Source organism: Punica granatum, chromosome 4 (genome assembly GCF_007655135.1).
Source record: "Punica granatum isolate Tunisia-2019 chromosome 4, ASM765513v2, whole genome shotgun sequence".
NCBI classification, from domain to species: Eukaryota; Viridiplantae; Streptophyta; class Magnoliopsida; order Myrtales; family Lythraceae; genus Punica; species Punica granatum.
The window spans coordinates 10,151,600-10,169,388 of NC_045130.1; the positions used below are offsets into that span (position 1 = coordinate 10,151,600).

A 17,789-nucleotide genomic window follows, 5' to 3' on the forward strand; every position below is an offset into this window, starting at 1 on the left:
TTGAAGAGAGAGAGGGGGATTTTAGGTAGTTATGATCCTAGTCGCACCACGCAAACAAGGTCACTGACGACCTCATTAGTGGCAATAGTGGCCGGTCGACAAGCCACCACCGCCCCTTTCCTCCCATGGATAGAATGATCGATTGGATTTTTTTTTCAATTATCAATTTTATTTTTAGAAATTATAATAAAAAATAAAAGATAAAAGTAGGAGGCCAAAAAAGAAATAAGCAAGATATTAGTTATTTTGCCAAACAATTTATCTAATTTAGCCAATTAAGCACTTATTCTCTAAAATTATTGAAATTTCAAAACTAAGCGCTTAATTTTAAGTCCAAATATGAAGATATGCAAAGTGAATTTGTACTGGTATCATTATTTTTATGATATATATATATAGCAAATTATTTCAATCTAAATTTTCAATGAATAATAGACTAGATGGTAGTCTCATACCATAGCAAATTGTGAACAAACCTATCAAACTCATAATATGCTTAAGAATGAATTAATAACAAAAACTCACCAAAACATCTACGGATTCCGTTTTGGGAAATTATGAAATCTTTTTTTTCGGTGAATTATAAAATCCATTATTCCCCATTAAAGTTCTCTCCGTTTAAAATAGAAGATAGATACACATACATATTTTACAATACTTTCTACTTCTTTTTTATGAGATTTTTTTTTTTAAAAAAAGGTTAAAATGTTTTCTCAGAAGAATAAATAAGACCTTAACTCAACTTTTTAACTCACAAGTTCGGATCGCGTTTAATAACATATACATTGACGTATATTGGATTGCAAAAGAATTTAAAAGCAAGCATCGTCTTTAACATGGGGAAAGAGCATAGCCGGAAAAAGAATGTCACAAATTTATCTTTCCTCTCGCAAAATTGACTGTATTTGTACGTTTCAATTATTTTTTGTCCCTCATTGTTTGTCGCGCAGATTTGATGCAAAGTTGACATCAAGATGGACAATAATCCTACAGAAACGTACTAATTGGTCTGGTAGATTGTTTTCTTGTTTGGTTATTGTCATCATTTCGAAAATTTCTTCATATATTTAAGTCCTTAGCTTATGTCAAATTCATATCTTTTTTACTTGGGTGAAATACAGAGCCAAAGCCCGGAATTAAAGGGCTTTTAGTGTGTTCAGATTAATGTTGGAGTCAAATTTTCTGCCATTGTATAGTTTCAGAATAGAATCAAACCTAGGGTGTGTTTGTTTTTTAAAAAATTTTCAACTCAACTCAACTCCACTTATCTTTAATTCAACAACACAATCATTACTTTTTAAAAGTTTTTAATTTTTTTAAATTATTCAATTCAATTTTTAATATTAAATTATCTCAACTATTTATTACATTTTCACAATTCAACAACACAATCATTACTTAATTATTACTTTCTCTCAACTATTCATTATTTTTTCATATTTTTTCTCATAATTCAATAATACAATCATGACAAACTAATTAAAACCAAAACTCAACTCAACTCTAAATCCAAACGCACTCTAGAGCACCCTCGTTGGCTATTTGCAAATTCTTGTAGAGGGATTATCTCAGTCATGGATCCAGGACTAGCCATCGTGAAATTAAAATATGAACCAGTTTGGTAGATCATGTCATTGGCTCAACATATTTGTTGCCTCTGTCCCTCGTTTATCGCGTGTTTCTGGTTTGTATGATTCTTCTTATCGCGAATTGATTGCCTTGCTAATACGGTTTTCTTCACGACAGACTTTATTGCAGGTGTGTTTATGTGTCTCCAAGGAACAATATAATACAGAGGATGGGGTGGCAAGCCAGCAAATCCTAAGTACCAGTTCTTCTCCCGGGCGGGGAGCTAGACAGTAATTCGGAGGTCAGTCCTGCTAATTGGTCTTGTTCTTCCACCCGACTTTGCATTGAGATAGTTTATCGACTTGATGGACAAAATTCATCTTTGGTCGTCATCATCAGAAGCCCGAGGTTGGAGGGGTTGAGGAAAAAGAGAGAGGGCGGGGGTGGAGGGCAAATTTCTAGAGATTAATTTCCCGTTTGATTTTGCAATGAAGTTTTCTAACTTTAACTCTACTCACTACACAATAAAAATCAATAATACAATTATTACTTTTTTTCTTCAATTTTTTTAACCATTCAATTTAATTTTTAATACTAAACTCTCTCAACTATCCATTACTTTTTTTCACAATTCAACAATACAATTATTACTTTCTCTCAACTATTCATTACTTTTTCACACTTTTTCTCATAATTCAACAACATAATCATTACGACATCATTATAAGTCCCTTAAAATCGGTAGATTCCATTTTAAGGGACTTATAAAATCCATCTTTTCCTATAAAAGTACCCTCCATTTTAATAGATAGATAGATACATTGATTGATATTTTACAACTTTATGTTTCTCATGATTTTTTTTTTCAAAATAAACCGGTTATGACCCTTTAATTGACAAGTTCATATCGCATTTGATAACATATGTTAACATATATCAGATTGCAAAATTTTAAAAACATGTGTCTACTTTATCCACAATTTAAATGCATAGACAATAGATTTTATAATTTAACAGAAATTGCATAATATTTTACACATAATTAACCCCTCATGTGTAATAAAAAAATACAGAAGAATGAAGATATATATGCTCAAATACTCGTTCATTGCAAAAAAAAAAAAAAAACAAGTTTTGCAGGCGATGGGTGTTATTAAACTTTCCTTTTTTTTGGTAATTAGATAAACTAAAAAGACATGTTTTTCCTGTTACTGTTATGTATATCGCTGAAGTTTCCTCATCTATTATATCTCTTTTTGTCTATTTTATAATTTTATTTATTATTTACTTCGTGGTCTGTAGGGTTCTTCTATACATGTTTTTCCTTCTCCCTCCGACCGGTACTTTTCTGGTTCCGTCGATATAAATATCGAAGTACGAGATTTTGGCAGGCTTTGGGCACTGTACTAGGCGGTGCTGCTCGGGCTCAGCTCACGGGGTTCAGCCGATTGATTACTCATTGGCTCCGGTGAGCTCATCCCTCCCACAGTCGACTCAGTGACTCGCTCCCCTCAAGGTACACACCATGGCCTCATTCCTTCCCAGTCTCTGTAACTGCAACTGTTGCCTTTCAATATCTACCTAGAGAAAAATATAGAAAAAAGGGAGCCTTTTTCTGTTTCAATTCTATCACAGAATTTTAGTAATACTGAATTGGGGAGCCTAGACATTGGAAGAACAATTTAGGATGAGGGATGGTGGGGTGCAATCTGTTGGGGGCAATCAGGGGTAAGCAGGGACAGCCTGGGGCTTTCTTTGGAGATTGGTGTTGAAGTTCATACATCTGAAGCTGTGAGGAGACGTGTGATTGGTTTATGTATGGAAATTGAATGAATTTTGAAATGTGAGGATGATTTGGAAGTGAAAGGATGATACTTTACAACGGATCTGTTTTAGGCCCGTCTGTGGGTATTCAAACTAAGGGCCCTTCTGGATCAGGGAAGGATTCATGGGCTAACAGAATGAGACAGTACTTTCTTTCCCTCTAATGTTCCCCCCCAAAAAAAAAAAAAATGTCCCAGCACATCTTGGTAAATAAACTTGAGGAGTGATATGGGTTTTTCTAATAATAGTTGTTTCTTTTGCTGCAGTTCTTCCTGGAGCTTGGTGAGTCTGCTGGATGGCCAACAATCCCCAGTTCTCAGGTTTTCAGGTATGTTTGCTTTCTACGGTTTTATCATCTTATGAAGTAAAGTTTATTTGAAGTGCTAGCACAGTTGGGGCATCTTTGATACGTAGAGATGGAAGATCAAAGAATGTAATCATAATAGATGCATAAAACAAGTGCATTTCTTATCTGCGGTGATTCTATTCCATTTTCTTCCACTCATTCGTTGCTAATATGGCATCTTCAAATATTTATCGTAACCTTATGACAGGTGTTTGAATGCATGCTCATATCTTTTACCCAGAGATTTGTTCCAAACTCGTTGTCTGTATTTTTTTGTTCAGGCTTTTAGTTAGTTGCCTTCTTTTCTAACTATAGTTGTTCTTCTTCTGTTTCTCAAAGCCTGTCCGGCTGCCGGTAGCTGGCTCCACGGATCCTCCTCGAAGTTATGCTCCCCCATTCCCTGTTCAAGTATTGTACTCTCATATTTGAATTTGCCAATCTTTGTGAAATCCCATCGATAAAGCAAATTGGTAGTTTTTGCAAGTCTTATCTAATATAACCGAAGTTGAAATTTTTTTTTCTTAATTTAATTGCAGTCTTTTACGGCAGTTCCAGCGGCCAATGTTGGCTTTCCTTCTATACCACAACAACCTCAGTTTCATTCATCAGTTCTACCTCCAAGACCCCAGTACACTGTTCAGAATGCACTATTGCCTCCAGGAATATCAGTTCCAATTTCCCAGACAAACAATCAGGTTGCATCTGAGTCTCCATATCCGCAGCTTATTGCTCCCCCTCTGACCAACTTTGTGCCTTCAAGCATTGGGCTAGGAGCTCCTCTGTCCTCTTCATTCACAGTAAGTTAACCGGTCTTGGTGATGATCTTTCATTTCAAGAAGGTTGAATTCTAATTGCTCCGTGAATATCTCTTTCCAGTCTATATCTGATTTTACCCCATCTGGCTTCTAGATTTACATGGTGATAACCACAGAAAATTGGCAGAATAAGACGGTACAAGCTATGCTTGAATATAGACAATTTGAGATCTTTGGCACTCTGATGCAAAAGGGTTGTGATACATTAAATTTTTTCCCGTTTAGCTGTCGTCAGCGATAGCCTTGTGGTCCCAATCTATTTATGATTTTGACTGGCCATTTACTGGTTTTGACCTTAAACTTTTAACCTAGTAGGAATAAACCGATTCAACCTTAACTATATTGGCTACACTCTGGGAAAAAAATCAAAGTGCAAATTGAGACTGAGCAGATTGCTTTTCTAAACTGGATCTTTTATTTTGACATCTGTGGATCGCATTATATTGCAGTTTTCTCCTCACGGACTTCAGAATCAGGCAAACTTGGCCGCTCCCAGGCCGGCTGTTCAGTACCCTCCAATGTCTCAGCCTCATGTATCAAGTGTCTCCTCTGGAGACCAATCGAGATTGGCATCTGAAAGCAGTCCTGGGTCTTCGATAAAACCTATCACTGACCAGTCTTCAGCTTCCAGTGCAGCAGCAGCGGTACGTTCATAGGTTTAATATATCAATTGTTCCTGTGTTTTGTTTGGTTTCGGGTGTGATAAAGATGGATATACTGTGCTCATATACAGGGTTGATATCATTTCTTGATCTTAGGGTATGCTTTTCTTTAATGATTTTTTTTTTCTAGATGTACTCTGTTGCTCATTCCTCTTTTTTTTTTTCCTCGGGAGTTACATATTTACGAAATTTTCGTTCAGGAACCAAATGCCCGGCCTACGCCTGGCAGAGAGGGCCCAATTGATTGGATCGAGCATACATCTCCTGATGGAAGGAGGTGTGTACAGTTCTTCTCCGATTGTTTTTGTTTTCGTTGATTAGTATACAATATTATCCTCCCATTTGGGCTTTATTTCTTTGCACTGCCGGTGTATTGTACTTTCTCATATTATAAAAATTTTCATTCTCCATGTATTTGCCCAGGTATTATTACAATAAGAAGACAAAACAATCTAGCTGGCAGAAGCCCTTTGAATTGATGACTGCAATTGAGGTGAGTAATCTGTTTCTTCCCTTTACGATGCTTCAAATGGATCAACAATAATTCTCGGAGCTATTTCCTATACAAATTTGTGGATTACTGCATTTTTGTTAGTAGTATGCAATTTGTGGTTTTATTTCTTGGCAATAGAATAATGGAGATAAAAATAAAAAATTGAATTTTAAGGCTTAACATCAGCAACTTTCTGTTATACTTGGCATCAGTGTAATATTGTTGGTTTGTATCGGACTGATTGGTATAGTGCTCTGCTTCCTGGTATGGAATTTGGTGGACGATTTTCTGGAATTTCCTGGAATCTGAACCTTCTGGCTTTAAGGTTATTATGGTTATGATTTGTGAATGTGCTTATGGAAATACCTGCTGCAAATTTTATCATCTTCTGCTCATGAATCATTGGACACAGGTTTTTCCTGATAAATTGTCTTGCTATGAAAACTCCTAGGTATCATAAGTTCTCTTTTTCTGTTGGTGTAATTTTATACTAATCCGCTGCATGATCAATGCTAGCACTGAATGCTTTTTGGTTTTACATCCTTTCAAATTCTCTTTTACCTTTATGCGTTAAGTTACATGACATCCATAGCTTCAAAGGTGCTTACAGGTACGTGCCACTTGAGAGGTAGGATATGCTGTTGGTCTCTGCTTCCTCTACCTACGCTTTAAATTTAAATGTTAGTACTGTCATTTCAATTTCGCTTGTGTATTTGTGATAATTTTTACCTGACTTGGTGAGTGAATTATTACTCATTACATTTAATCATGTTTCCTTTACTGATTTTCTAAATTGACATATAGAGAAAGTGCATAAATTTGATTCTCACGTAGTGCTCATTAAGAGGGTCGTCTAAGTTTGTTCAAGCCTCTGAATGCTGTATCAGCTGGTGCCAATAGAATTTCTATTGAAAATCTTTGTGCCTTTCTACATAGAGCGAGAAGACAAAATTTAGATGACGGAAAGCTACTGGTTGCTTATTTCCATCCGTTTGGGTTGAGAATTCATATGAAAATTATGGATGTGAAAAGTGTCATCCACCTCTATATGACCTTCGCTAAAGAATTTCCCTTCCAAAATTTAGCTGCAATGGTTTGTAATATAAAAAGAAATTGGTTTTTTATTTTTCTCTTTTATGTGGCAGAGAGCAGATGCATCAACTGATTGGAGGGAATATAAAAGTGCTGATGGAAGGATGTTAGTACTCTTTTATGGATCCCTTGTTCAGTCCCTTTCTTCCCATCTTAAATAATTCTATTGCTGAAATTGGTCATCTCCTTATGCAGGTACTACTACAACAAGGTCACAAAACAGTCCAAATGGGAAATGCCCATGGAGCTGAAGGTCCTCTCTCGTGAACTTTTCAATCTTATCTACTTTGGATTCTTTCTTTTTCTTCTTTGGGGGTTGAATTCAAGATCACTTTCCCTTTGTGTTTCCGACATCTTTAAGTCAATCTTTCTTTAATGCTTATTTTCAGTTGGCCCGTGAGTGCATAACAAAAAGCGATGTCATAGAAACCCCGTCAGAAATGGGAGTAGCAAATGAAGCACCTAAGAGTTTGGAGGTATCTTCTTTAAAATCTGAACGAACTGCTTCAATCCCAGCAACACTGGAGGCTTCTACTAGTGATGCAGAACCTGCTATAGTATCTACTTCATCACCATTACCTACTGTAAATTCTGCTGCAACATTTACTGCTCCTGTAAATGAAGTCTCACCAGATCATTCCAAACAAGCTGCTGTTGCTGCTGCAGAAACGGCTGAGGCTGCTACTGAAACAGTCGATGTTTTTCCGATGCCAATGTGAGTATTATAACATAAACTATTGTTTTATGTTTCTGGTGATAGCTTCTTGTGTGGTTTCAAATTTTTGGTGAAATTCAAATGAACAGGGCCAACCCAGATGATCTTGCAGCTCAAAAAGATCTGGGTTCCTCAGAGATAGTATCTGCTCCAGAAAAAGCATCAGAGATGGCATCTGCCCTAGAAAAAGCAAAGGACGATGAAATAATTGATGAAAAAGCTGAGAGAACTCTGGAAGATAAATTAGTTAATCATGAACCATTGCCTTATGCAAATAAGCTGGTATGTGGAGAGATTTGCTATTTTGTTAGTTAGTTCCTGATTAGTTTGTTCTTGGATGTGGACAATGTTAATTTTGGTATGTTTAATTTGGATTAGGAAGCTAGAAATGCATTCAAAGCTCTGCTGGAATCTGCAAATGTTGGTTCTGACTGGACTTGGGAGCGGGTATTTGAATGATTATATATCCCCTCCTATGTAACAAGATGTTTGTGCTAGCATCTAAAAAGCTGAATTATATTTTATCAGGCAATGAGAGTTATTATTACTGACAAAAGGTATGGGGCCCTCAAATCCCTAGGGGAGCGGAAGGACACCTTCAATGAGGTACCTTTTTTTAATTCATTTGTGTTTGCTTGCAATCAGATCAGAACTTTCCACGTCCTTGCCTTTTTATGCATGTATCATGTTTGTGTCAGTTTGTGAGTCAAAGGAAGAAACAGGAAGCTGAGGAGAGACGTCTTAAACAAAAGAAAGCTCGGGAAGATTTCAAGAAAATGTTAGAAGTATGTTTTCTTTACTTATTCCTGTAGGAAGGGATATGCTGCTCTCCATGCACATTTTGATGGTATGCTTGTCTAATTTAAATTAGGAATCGAAAGAGCTGACGTCATCATCGAAATGGAGGTAGTACATCTTCATGATCTCTTCCTTATTTTGGGCATAACTGCTCGATATTTCCATATTCAATAGTCTTTTGTAATAAACATTTGAGATTATATTTTAAAAAATGGTCATGCAGCAAAATAGTTCGCTTATTCGAAGATGATGAGCGATTCAAAGCTGTCGAGCGTGAGAGAGACCGCCAAGAGCTGTTTGATGACTACATTGATGAGCTCGAGAAACAGGTAATATTTGGCCCTTGAATGCCCAGTTAGTTACTCAATATTATTGTGAGGGGCATGCACTTACTGGAACTCTCGATTTTCTTATAGTTTATGGTCCGATCAAGCTCTATTATCTGTCTAGGTGCTTTTAAAAGCTAATACATATTTTATAAGTTTATTGTTGAGATTTCACTATTAAGCTTTCCTATGGTATGCTTAAGATATATAGGGAATGCGGACTGATGAGATGAGAATTCCTAATGCCTTTATAATTATAATGTGGTTAGGAACGAGCAAAGGCTGTTGAGGAGCGAAAACGGAGTATAATGGAGTACCGCCAGTTTTTGGAATCTTGCAGTTTCATCACGGTAAGTTTTTGCAACATCCTTTTTCTTTGAGTATAGTGCCTTCTCTTTGCCATTGTTTTTGCCGTTTAATTTTGCAATTCATCTATTATTCTCAAATGTCTTCCTCCTTTGACTTAAGTCGAGTAGCCAGTGGAGAAAAGTTCAAAACCGCCTAGAGGCTGATGAGAGATGCTCTCGCCTGGAGAAGATCGATCGTTTAGAAATTTTCCAGGTGATTGCACAAACTCCATGGTTCATGAATAGTTTCCAATAGATGGAGGCTTTGGAGCTAATTATAAGAAGATATTGTAGGAATATATACAAGATTTGGCAAAGGAGGAGGAGGAGCAGAGGAAGATACAGAAGGTCCTTTAGTTTTTCTCATCTTCTTGGCAGCAGAAAGATTAGCCGCTTCTTGTCTTTCTTCCTTCTGAGGCTAGTTATTGCTCTTTTTTCTCTCCCAGGAAGAATTGAGAAAGGTTGAACGGAAAAACCGAGATGAGTTCCGCAAACTAATGGATGAGCACATTGCCTCGGGGATGCTTACTGCCAAAACCCATTGGCACGACTACCACATGAAAGTTAGTTTCTTCACTGCCTCACAAAGCAGCATTATGTAGATTCTTTTACTGATTCAAGAAGATACATAAAGTTGTGAGGTTCTTGCCCTTTTCATGATGCTATGTCTGACTGTACTTGGTGGCTACAGGTTAAAGATTTGCCAGCATACATAGCAGTTTCATCAAACACATCAGGTTCAACCCCGGAAGATTTGTTTGAAGATGTGGTGGAGGAGCTAGCGAAGCAGGTAATTAAGGGGTTAGAGTGTGGTTGGTTCTGGGGAAATAGGACAAATTTTCTAGTTTTCACATTTAATTTTTTTGAAAGTAGGCACAAGGCAAAAACTTGTCATGTCGCATACATGATGCAACTGATAATAAACTTCTCAGCCCACCCCAATATATCTTTTTTCCATATATTCTTAATTTTTCAAGACGAGATTTAGAACTGTTTCTTAAAACCTAACTGATAAACTTGCATGCCAATATGCCCACTTTTCTACAATGAATAGAATTCTTGTGGCCTGAAAAGAAACACTGGTTTACCAATTCTTATTTGTTTTGAAAAGGGACACCTTTTCCCATGTAAGTTATATCTTGTGAATTCAGAGCATGACATAATCGTTTCTCTCAAGAATGATGTATATCTCGGTGAGGATGCTGACAAATCTCTTACTTGACAGTATGAAGAGAACAAGGCTCAAATAGAAGATGCATTGAAGTTGAGAAAGGTATTAGAGACTTGCTTACGATGTTCTGTCTCACGGATACACTCTCATCATTTTCTGTTATTATTATTAGGTTGAGGTGTCTCCAACATGGACCCTTGAAGACTTGAAAGCTGCCATTGCAGATGATTTGCGCGGGACACCTATATCAGAAATCAATTTCAAAGTATGTCTTCTTCCACCAAGAAGTCCAAATTTCTTTGATACTTAACGTGAACCAGAAATTAATACGTTGTAAGAAGCCATTTATGAAATGTATGATCAGAAAATAAGGCCAGGAAGGTCAAAACTGGAAGTGTTTTAGTACTGAAGTTTAGTTTACTCATTTCAGTTGGCGCTTGATGAGTTGCTCGATAAAATTCGGAGGAAAGAAGAGAAAAAGCGAAAACGCATGGGAGATAAATTCTTCGATCTATTGCATTCCGTCAGGGTAAGTTATCTGCTTATTTTGCTTAAAATTTGTATAGCATTATATGATCCCATTTTATTGTTATCTTCAATTGAAAAGGGTTTGCCTAGAATAAAAGTAAGAATCGAAGACTTTATGGATAATTTTCTTGCAACATGGTTTGTTCATATCTTTTGGGCAGGAAATAACTGTGTCTTCTACATGGGAGGACTGCAAACATCATGTTGAGAGAAGCCACGAGTATAGGTATTTGGATGACTTATTTAATTAGATGATCGCAGACACGAAAAACTTGAAACTTTCTCCTAACTATGACCTTTTTCTTGTGCTCTTGCACTTTAACAGTTCGATCAAGGATGAAAACTTGTGCCAGGAAATATTTGAGGAGTACATAACGGCACTAAAGGAGAAGGAGAAAGAGTATGAGCGCCGGCACAAGGAGGACAAAGAAAGAGAGAGGGAAAGATATGGGAGGGACGGGAGAAGTTGGAAGGATAGGAGAGGAAAAGATAGGCATGACAGGGAGGAAGAAGAATCTCGGGATGATGGAGTAGATGATGATAATACTGGTGCAATATCCGACAAGAGGAAGAAATCATCAAGCAAAGATAAAGATCGCGAGAAGAAGCATCACAAGCGCCGCCATAGTGCTCCAGATAATTTGGATGAGACCGACAGAGATCATTCCAAGAGGTCACACAAGCACAGCAGTGACCACAAAAAGTCTAAGGTCTGCAGTTCCCTATTCGTCCCTAAATATTTCTTTTGTTAGTTAGAAATAGTTGCATGAACTTACTGCTAGGTGATGATTGTCCCTAAAGCTTATGGTTGGAATGTTAAGTGACAAGGTATATGAGGCTTGATTTTCCACATAACCTATTAACGAATACAAAGGAGTATGGGTTTTTTGTGCATCGATTTTAGTGCTGGTCCATTTGGACTTCGAGATTGTCATATGAACATTAGGCTTTTTTAAGCTCGAAAATAATCATGTATATAGTATCACTCCTTTCTAACTTCATTTTGATGAGTATTAATTAACTGTAAGTCCCCTTTCTTGGTTGATCTTTGTAGCGTGGGTCCTCGCCAGAGTCAGAGGGCGAAGCCAGGCATAAGAAGCAAAAGAGAGACCACAGGAAGGGCTCCCACAGAAGCAGCAACCGTGAAGAACTTGAAGACGGAGAATTCGGCAGCTGAGGGAAGACAGGGGCAGTAGCATTTGACCCGGAAAGTCGGTTAGTTTTGCCTTCTCATGCATATACGAGGAGCAGCTATATATGGATGTACTTATCTGTCGGATCTAAATATATTACCAAATGATCTAGCGTGATAGTTTTTTGGGGGAGGGCTGGATAATTGCTTTATTCTTTGCTTATCAGATTTGATTTTCTCTAATCGGGCCGAACAATCACTTTCGAGTTTAGATAGCTGCTTTGTGTTTTATTCTAATCATCTTTTGTTGACATAAAGTAGTTCTTCTTGCATGCATAACTGGAGAAACATGTAATTGATATGTAGGCAGTATGATGGATTTCATCGTGGGCTGTCTTAGTATATTCAACATGTAAACGATACTTGATTGGGGGGAAAACAAAAAAAGAAAAAGCAATGACGGTGTTTTTCTTCTTTTGCAGTGATTTATCGGGTATTTTTGAAATACTGTATGATGATTGATATCGAAATAGCAGGCACATTCCACCACATAAAATCCGATCTCTTAACATACAAATCTCAGAAATTTAGTTGGAAATTCGAAATAAAAGAGCTATCCATCCGTACAAAATTCCTATGACCATAATAAATAGAATAAATTTAGGAAAGGTGCTAAATTAACAACAACATAGGTATTGGCAGGGTCAAATAAGACTACTCAGGCTTTTCTAATTGTGCACGTGATGTTTCTCTCTAATGCGGCAGGTGCTCTCTGTTTTGTCAGCGGGTCTCCTAGTTGAAGCTCGTTGCCTTGACACTTGCCAAAAGTAACAAGTGGGTTACATGTAGCACGATCACAATCACTAGATGGGTCGGCTAGTCGGGTTTTGAGATCTTCGACCAAGAAGATACGACGATACAAGAGGGAGTTCCGTTGAATTCGGATAGTTCAATCGTTTTATTTTTTTTAGGGATCTCCACTTACCACGAAGAAACGAACATAATTAATCGTACATTTTAAAATCACTTATGATGTGATATATGAGCATGCGATGTTCTATTCGCCATTCCGCTTGATCGGATCAACCTCGGACGCAAATATTCGGGTCGAGAGGGGAGCAAAAGCATGGAAAATATTTCTATGCTGTCATGTGTCCCCGTTAGTGGTTGACCGTTGACGCCGTACGTCCCACGATGGGATAGAAGATACTACAGGTGGTGTGAATTTCCATCTTTGACCCTGTCGGGTCATGCCCCCCTCACCTCGGTCCCTTCCTGTCACATAAAATGGGTACCCCTACCACCTTAATAGCATCATATCATTATCTCTCTGTCTGCTGCTCTGCTCTCCTTTGACAGTCCCAAGAAACAGCTGAAGAAGAAGACAACCTCGTTGATTCAATCAAGGAATTTGAAGGAGAAGCTTGAGGAGGAGGAGAAGAAGATGGAGAAGGTATTCCCACCAGCATCCTTCAGAAGCAGAACTGCCTTGCTTCTCACGTTGTTGGTCCTCTTCCTCCTCCTCAACTCCTCTTGTGCTGCTCGCCCGAACCCTGTTCTGCCCTTCTCTTCTACTGCAGAGTCTCATAGCGGGGTACGGTTATAATATCTCTTCGATTCTCCTCGCTCTTTTTCTGTATCGTATCGATTATTCTGTCATCGGGCTGATCTTATTCCGTCTTTCGGATTGGAAGGTGACTGAAGCAGAGGAGAGCTGTGAGGGAAGAGGGGAAGAGGAATGCTTGATGAGAAGAACACTAGCAGCTCATATCGACTACATCTACACCCAGAAGCATAAGAATTAACAATTTCTTTGTTCGGACGAATTCATGATATCACTCACCTTCAGGTTATTATGATAAGAGATTAAGCTCGTATTGTCAGGTCGATTAGAGGATCGGTTTTTTTTTTTTTTTCCCCTTCTTTTTTTCCTGAATTGGTTGTTGTCGTTCGATAGGAAATTTCTCTTCTGCTTTCTCTGTTGTGATCGTGCTAGGAATGTTGAAGATTCATATGTAGTGATGCATCTAATGTAATGAAAATTGACATGGTAAGATGTTACATTCGATTTACGCGTTGTTATCGGTCTTCCCGGTCTTGATACAGTATTGACTCCCCCATTCAATTTATAAGTCGGTATGTAGACGTGCCCATGAGTATGGACAGATGCATAGTCTAAAGTAAGCCAAGCGACAGCAATCAGCTCTAGGATTTCATGTTTTGTGCAGTCCGACTGATCTTTTATATAATAGTGAAGATCAAATTTTCAGGTAGAACTCACACCATAAACAGCGAATTAAAATTTTGGGTAAATATTTTACATGATAACGTCTTCTATTAGTTCTATTAGTTAGCTCTAAAAAAAAACATCTTCTATTAGTTCTTCTTTAGAAGCAATCCGGTTAAAAATGAAGAAAAAGAAAGAAGAAAAATTAGTGGAGTGGGAATTATTGTTCTAGCTGTTGGCCCCAGGTCTGCCTCTAGCTATAGGCAGAGAGCATCATAAATATTATTATTATAGGCATGCAATATCAATCATCTTTGTAGAAATAATTGCAATAATTCCATTAAGCTACTTTGCTTTTAGGCTAAGGCAAGAAGCCCACTCTCAATGTCTGTCTTCATCGACATCTCTCTCAGATTGCTATATCATCACTTGCTACCCACTCCGGAGCTAAAATCTCCTCAATGTCTGAACTCTTGTGCGAGAATTTTCTATCTTGAGTCCTTTCGTGATGGTATAATCACCCCCGAACTCAAATGGTATTGGCATGAATCATAAACTTGAGGATCTCTTCCTTGGCTTGAAATTGAACATGTAGTGACGAACAAAGCATTCATCTTGAGCTGTGTGTTGGAAGACATTGCAACGGGTGACCAGTCCACTAAACAAAAGAATCACCCTTCTTTATAGGCAATAGTGGAAGACCTTTGGAGTCCACTAGGAAGACATGGAATTGAGTACCCTTTGACCTCCATCACCACATACCAAAAGCCACTTTAGTTAGGCACATATCTTATATGCTCCTTTTGATGTGAATTGTAGTCCCGACATCGACGATTCTTCTTCTCCACCTGCTAGGCCATCCTCGTCCCTACGTTTTCGGATCTCGACCGATATACTAATAACATTCGCTCTCTTCACTGTACTTGGTCCATGCCATTACTTCTCATTCTTCGGGGGCTAATACAAGCACAAGCTTTATATGATGGTGACTTCGTGGAGTTTGACCAAATCTTAGTAGTCTCACAGCCAGTTGTGTCGGGCCGTACCCAATAATATACGGACAGACCATGGCCCATGGAAAGCCCGTTTTCAATTGTTGATTGATGAACTCTTTTTTGACAGAGATGTAAGGCTCTTTTGTAGTAGGTTCTCGACCTACCCCAGCAATTTGGGCCCTTGTCTATCAGATGTTTTTTTTTTTTTTTTTGATAAGCAGATGTGGGAGTTGTCAATTTATTGACTTAAGAGTACTTTTACTAGCGTACATGCCTTGACTCTATTCGTAAGGGGCTTCCATTTTGTCAAATTCATGCGGGGAGCTCAATTTGCTATTGAACCACACTCTCACTCTCATGGTTAGAATTTGATATTAATATTTCAACAGTGGAGATTTTAAAAACTTCAATAGCCAAGAGTTAAATTTAGGATTTCAATGGTAAAAATTTGGCACATTCATTTCCCAGAGTGATTGCATCGTACGCTATCCCTATATTTACGATCGTTTCGTCTGTTTTCTGGATCATCTTGAGGACATTAGATCTTTTTACAGTGATACAGCACGAGTTATTTGCTTGAGAAACGTTAGTATTATTTGAGGGTTTTCTATGACGAAAATTTAATCCTCCAAGACATATGGGACCCTAGGGTCCATGAGTCCGGGTGTAACCATTGGAGGATATTTGAGGATTCTATTTGTTATTTTCACTGGGTACATCAATTGTTTGCTGCATATTTAGTCCAAAAGTTTAATCTAATAGAATGATTACGATCTCTCTTAAATATCTAGAGATTTTTTAGTATGTTTTTCCGACTCTCACATGTCAACACTTAGTTTTTCTTATTGTAGTTCGGGTGGCTCACGAGCTTATTTGATCTCTTCTATGTAGTTTGTATTTCGCACATTATATGATACAGTCAATGCAGAATGAATGAAAGGCCTTGCTTATTAAAATAAATAAATAAATAAAAGATAAACTTGCATTTGTTCTCTTCGCTAATTAATCTTCTCCTCAACTATCACGAAGCTTTGAGTTAATGTCTGGAATTGCATTTTTTTTCCTTTCTTTTCTTTTTTGTTGTTTTTGACTTCACGTATAGATTAGGAGTTAGTTTATGTATGGACGTGCATGCGTGCATGCCACAAGCCGGTCGAATTATATGACTTTAGAAAATAGAAATGCTTGACAAGATTCACGATAGTCCCTATGCTGCGTTGTTGATCGAGAAGCCCTGAGAGATCACCCTAAGTCTTACATTACAAATACTAATTATTATCACACCTTAGTCCCTTCCTCTACCGGCCTCTCCATGGTCTTGTCACTGTTACACGTTGAATAATCAATAACTCCTAAACCCCAAGGGATTTGGCCTAGCGGTTAAGGTGCGCCTAAACTTGCACTCGATCCCGGGTTTGAATCCCCTTGAGGTCACCGGAGCGCCTTTGGCGTGATTACCATCTCTGTGCGCCGCTGGGGGTTCACAGAGCCCCGAAAATTAGTCAGGCGAAACCTGGACACCCCGGGTTAGCAAAAAAAGAGAAGAAAAAATCAATAACTCCTAAGCCGGCATTCTCATATGATCAAACTAATTCGTCTCCATCTGTCTTGAATATATATTATATTTATGTATGTGTATATATATAATCCACATTTAGATACACCTTCAAGCATGCTTGTCACTGAGTCTTCAGCTATCCTTCCATCTCTTGTAGCTCTGTAAGCCATGAAAAGATACAGTTCAACAAAATCAGACGAGGACAAGCAGAGGGGTTCACTGCTTTTCCTAATGGCAGCCCCAGTTGGGGTTTAAACAAGGCAAGGAGGTGGTACATGAAGAGATTGGATGACTGCAAGGGAAAGGTTGGATATGGCGGCGGTGCGGTAGTCTGCCCCGTCGCACTGTTAGCAACCAGTTCAAAGCTGGCCAAGAGATCGAATTCTATCAATTATCATAATTGATAAGCAGGGATGGTTTTCCCAAGGGGAGGACTGAGGTTGACAGTCCCTAAAATTTTGCCGTTATATGAAAAATCATAAATTATTTTTTTTTATGAAACTATTTATATTCGCCCTCTCTACCGGCAAACTTACTTTTGCTTTTGCCCCCTAAGGATCCCTCCCCACACCCTCTCCCCGTCCCCCGGCACCAAAGAGGAGCATGATGACTGCCTGAGAAGTGAAGCCGCCCAATATTGTTGGACGCTCAACCCGTGATCCGGCTCGGCACAGATAACAACGAAAGTAGCAAGTACTAATTATATCTGGGAAAAAGTTACATAAATGAAGTAGCGAAGAGTTTAGCATGAAACCCCAAGTGATTTGGCCTAGTGGTTAATGTGCACTCAAGTTTGTACCGAAGCCCGATTTCGAATTCCCTTGGGGCCACCGGAGCGCCTTTGGCGTGATTACCCGTTCTGTGTGCCGCCGGGGGTTCACGGAGCCTCGGGGATTAGTCAGGCAAAGCCCGGATACCCCGGGTTAGCAAAAAAAAAAGAAGAGTTTAGCATGAAAATGGTGATTTTACGGTGGTTAACTGACAATATAATAATGGTAGTTGATATTAGTTATGTCGTTAAATTTATATTGAGAAATCTCATCCGTATGTATGCCTGACGATGTTTGTGTTAAATAACAATTTCATACCTATAACTTTATTTTTTACATTTCCGTCTATAAATATTTCCGACAACGCTCGACTGCATTCATGAATGAGTGCATCCCCATTCACATTATTTCAATACAGAAC

At 38.2% G+C, this 17,789-nt stretch overlaps 2 protein-coding genes across 2 annotated transcripts; both read left to right on the forward strand.

The window, feature by feature from the left end:
• The first annotated feature begins 2,861 nt into the window (after nucleotides 1-2,861).
• LOC116204482 (pre-mRNA-processing protein 40A) lies at nucleotides 2,862-12,294 on the forward strand. Its single transcript, XM_031536595.1, has 27 exons — nucleotides 2,862-3,085; nucleotides 3,660-3,721; nucleotides 4,079-4,147; nucleotides 4,276-4,536; nucleotides 5,004-5,198; nucleotides 5,417-5,493; nucleotides 5,640-5,709; nucleotides 6,855-6,907; nucleotides 6,997-7,054; nucleotides 7,191-7,516; nucleotides 7,606-7,798; nucleotides 7,895-7,963; nucleotides 8,045-8,122; nucleotides 8,215-8,301; nucleotides 8,388-8,422; nucleotides 8,538-8,643; nucleotides 8,910-8,990; nucleotides 9,109-9,201; nucleotides 9,282-9,335; nucleotides 9,434-9,550; nucleotides 9,679-9,777; nucleotides 10,213-10,260; nucleotides 10,331-10,423; nucleotides 10,589-10,687; nucleotides 10,848-10,912; nucleotides 11,012-11,396; nucleotides 11,741-12,294. Exons 2-27 carry the CDS (start codon nucleotides 3,689-3,691, stop codon nucleotides 11,861-11,863), a joined length of 2,967 nt encoding a protein of 988 aa, XP_031392455.1. The 5' UTR covers nucleotides 2,862-3,085; nucleotides 3,660-3,688; the 3' UTR covers nucleotides 11,864-12,294.
• Nucleotides 12,295-13,082: 788 nt separating this feature from the next.
• Nucleotides 13,083-13,896, forward strand: LOC116204483 (phytosulfokines-like). Its single transcript, XM_031536596.1, has 2 exons — nucleotides 13,083-13,412; nucleotides 13,513-13,896. The coding sequence occupies exons 1-2, from the start codon at nucleotides 13,263-13,265 to the stop codon at nucleotides 13,621-13,623; spliced, it is 261 nt and encodes an 86-aa protein (XP_031392456.1). The 5' UTR covers nucleotides 13,083-13,262; the 3' UTR covers nucleotides 13,624-13,896.
• The last annotated feature ends 3,893 nt before the right edge of the window (nucleotides 13,897-17,789 follow it).

Bases quoted from the DNA above. Each gene is read 5' to 3' on its own strand.
- LOC116204483 (XM_031536596.1), top strand. From the start codon at position 13,263: ATGGAGAAGGTATTCCCACCAGCATCCTTCAGAAGCAGAACTGCCTTG. The intron at 13,413-13,512 runs GTACGGTTATAA...TCGGATTGGAAG, and splicing joins CTGCAGAGTCTCATAGCGGG to GTGACTGAAGCAGAGGAGAG.
- LOC116204482 (XM_031536595.1), top strand. From the start codon at position 3,689: ATGGCCAACAATCCCCAGTTCTCAGGTTTTCAG. The intron at 4,537-5,003 runs GTAAGTTAACCG...ATTATATTGCAG, and splicing joins CTCTGTCCTCTTCATTCACA to TTTTCTCCTCACGGACTTCA. The intron at 7,055-7,190 runs GTCCTCTCTCGT...GCTTATTTTCAG, and splicing joins AAATGCCCATGGAGCTGAAG to TTGGCCCGTGAGTGCATAAC.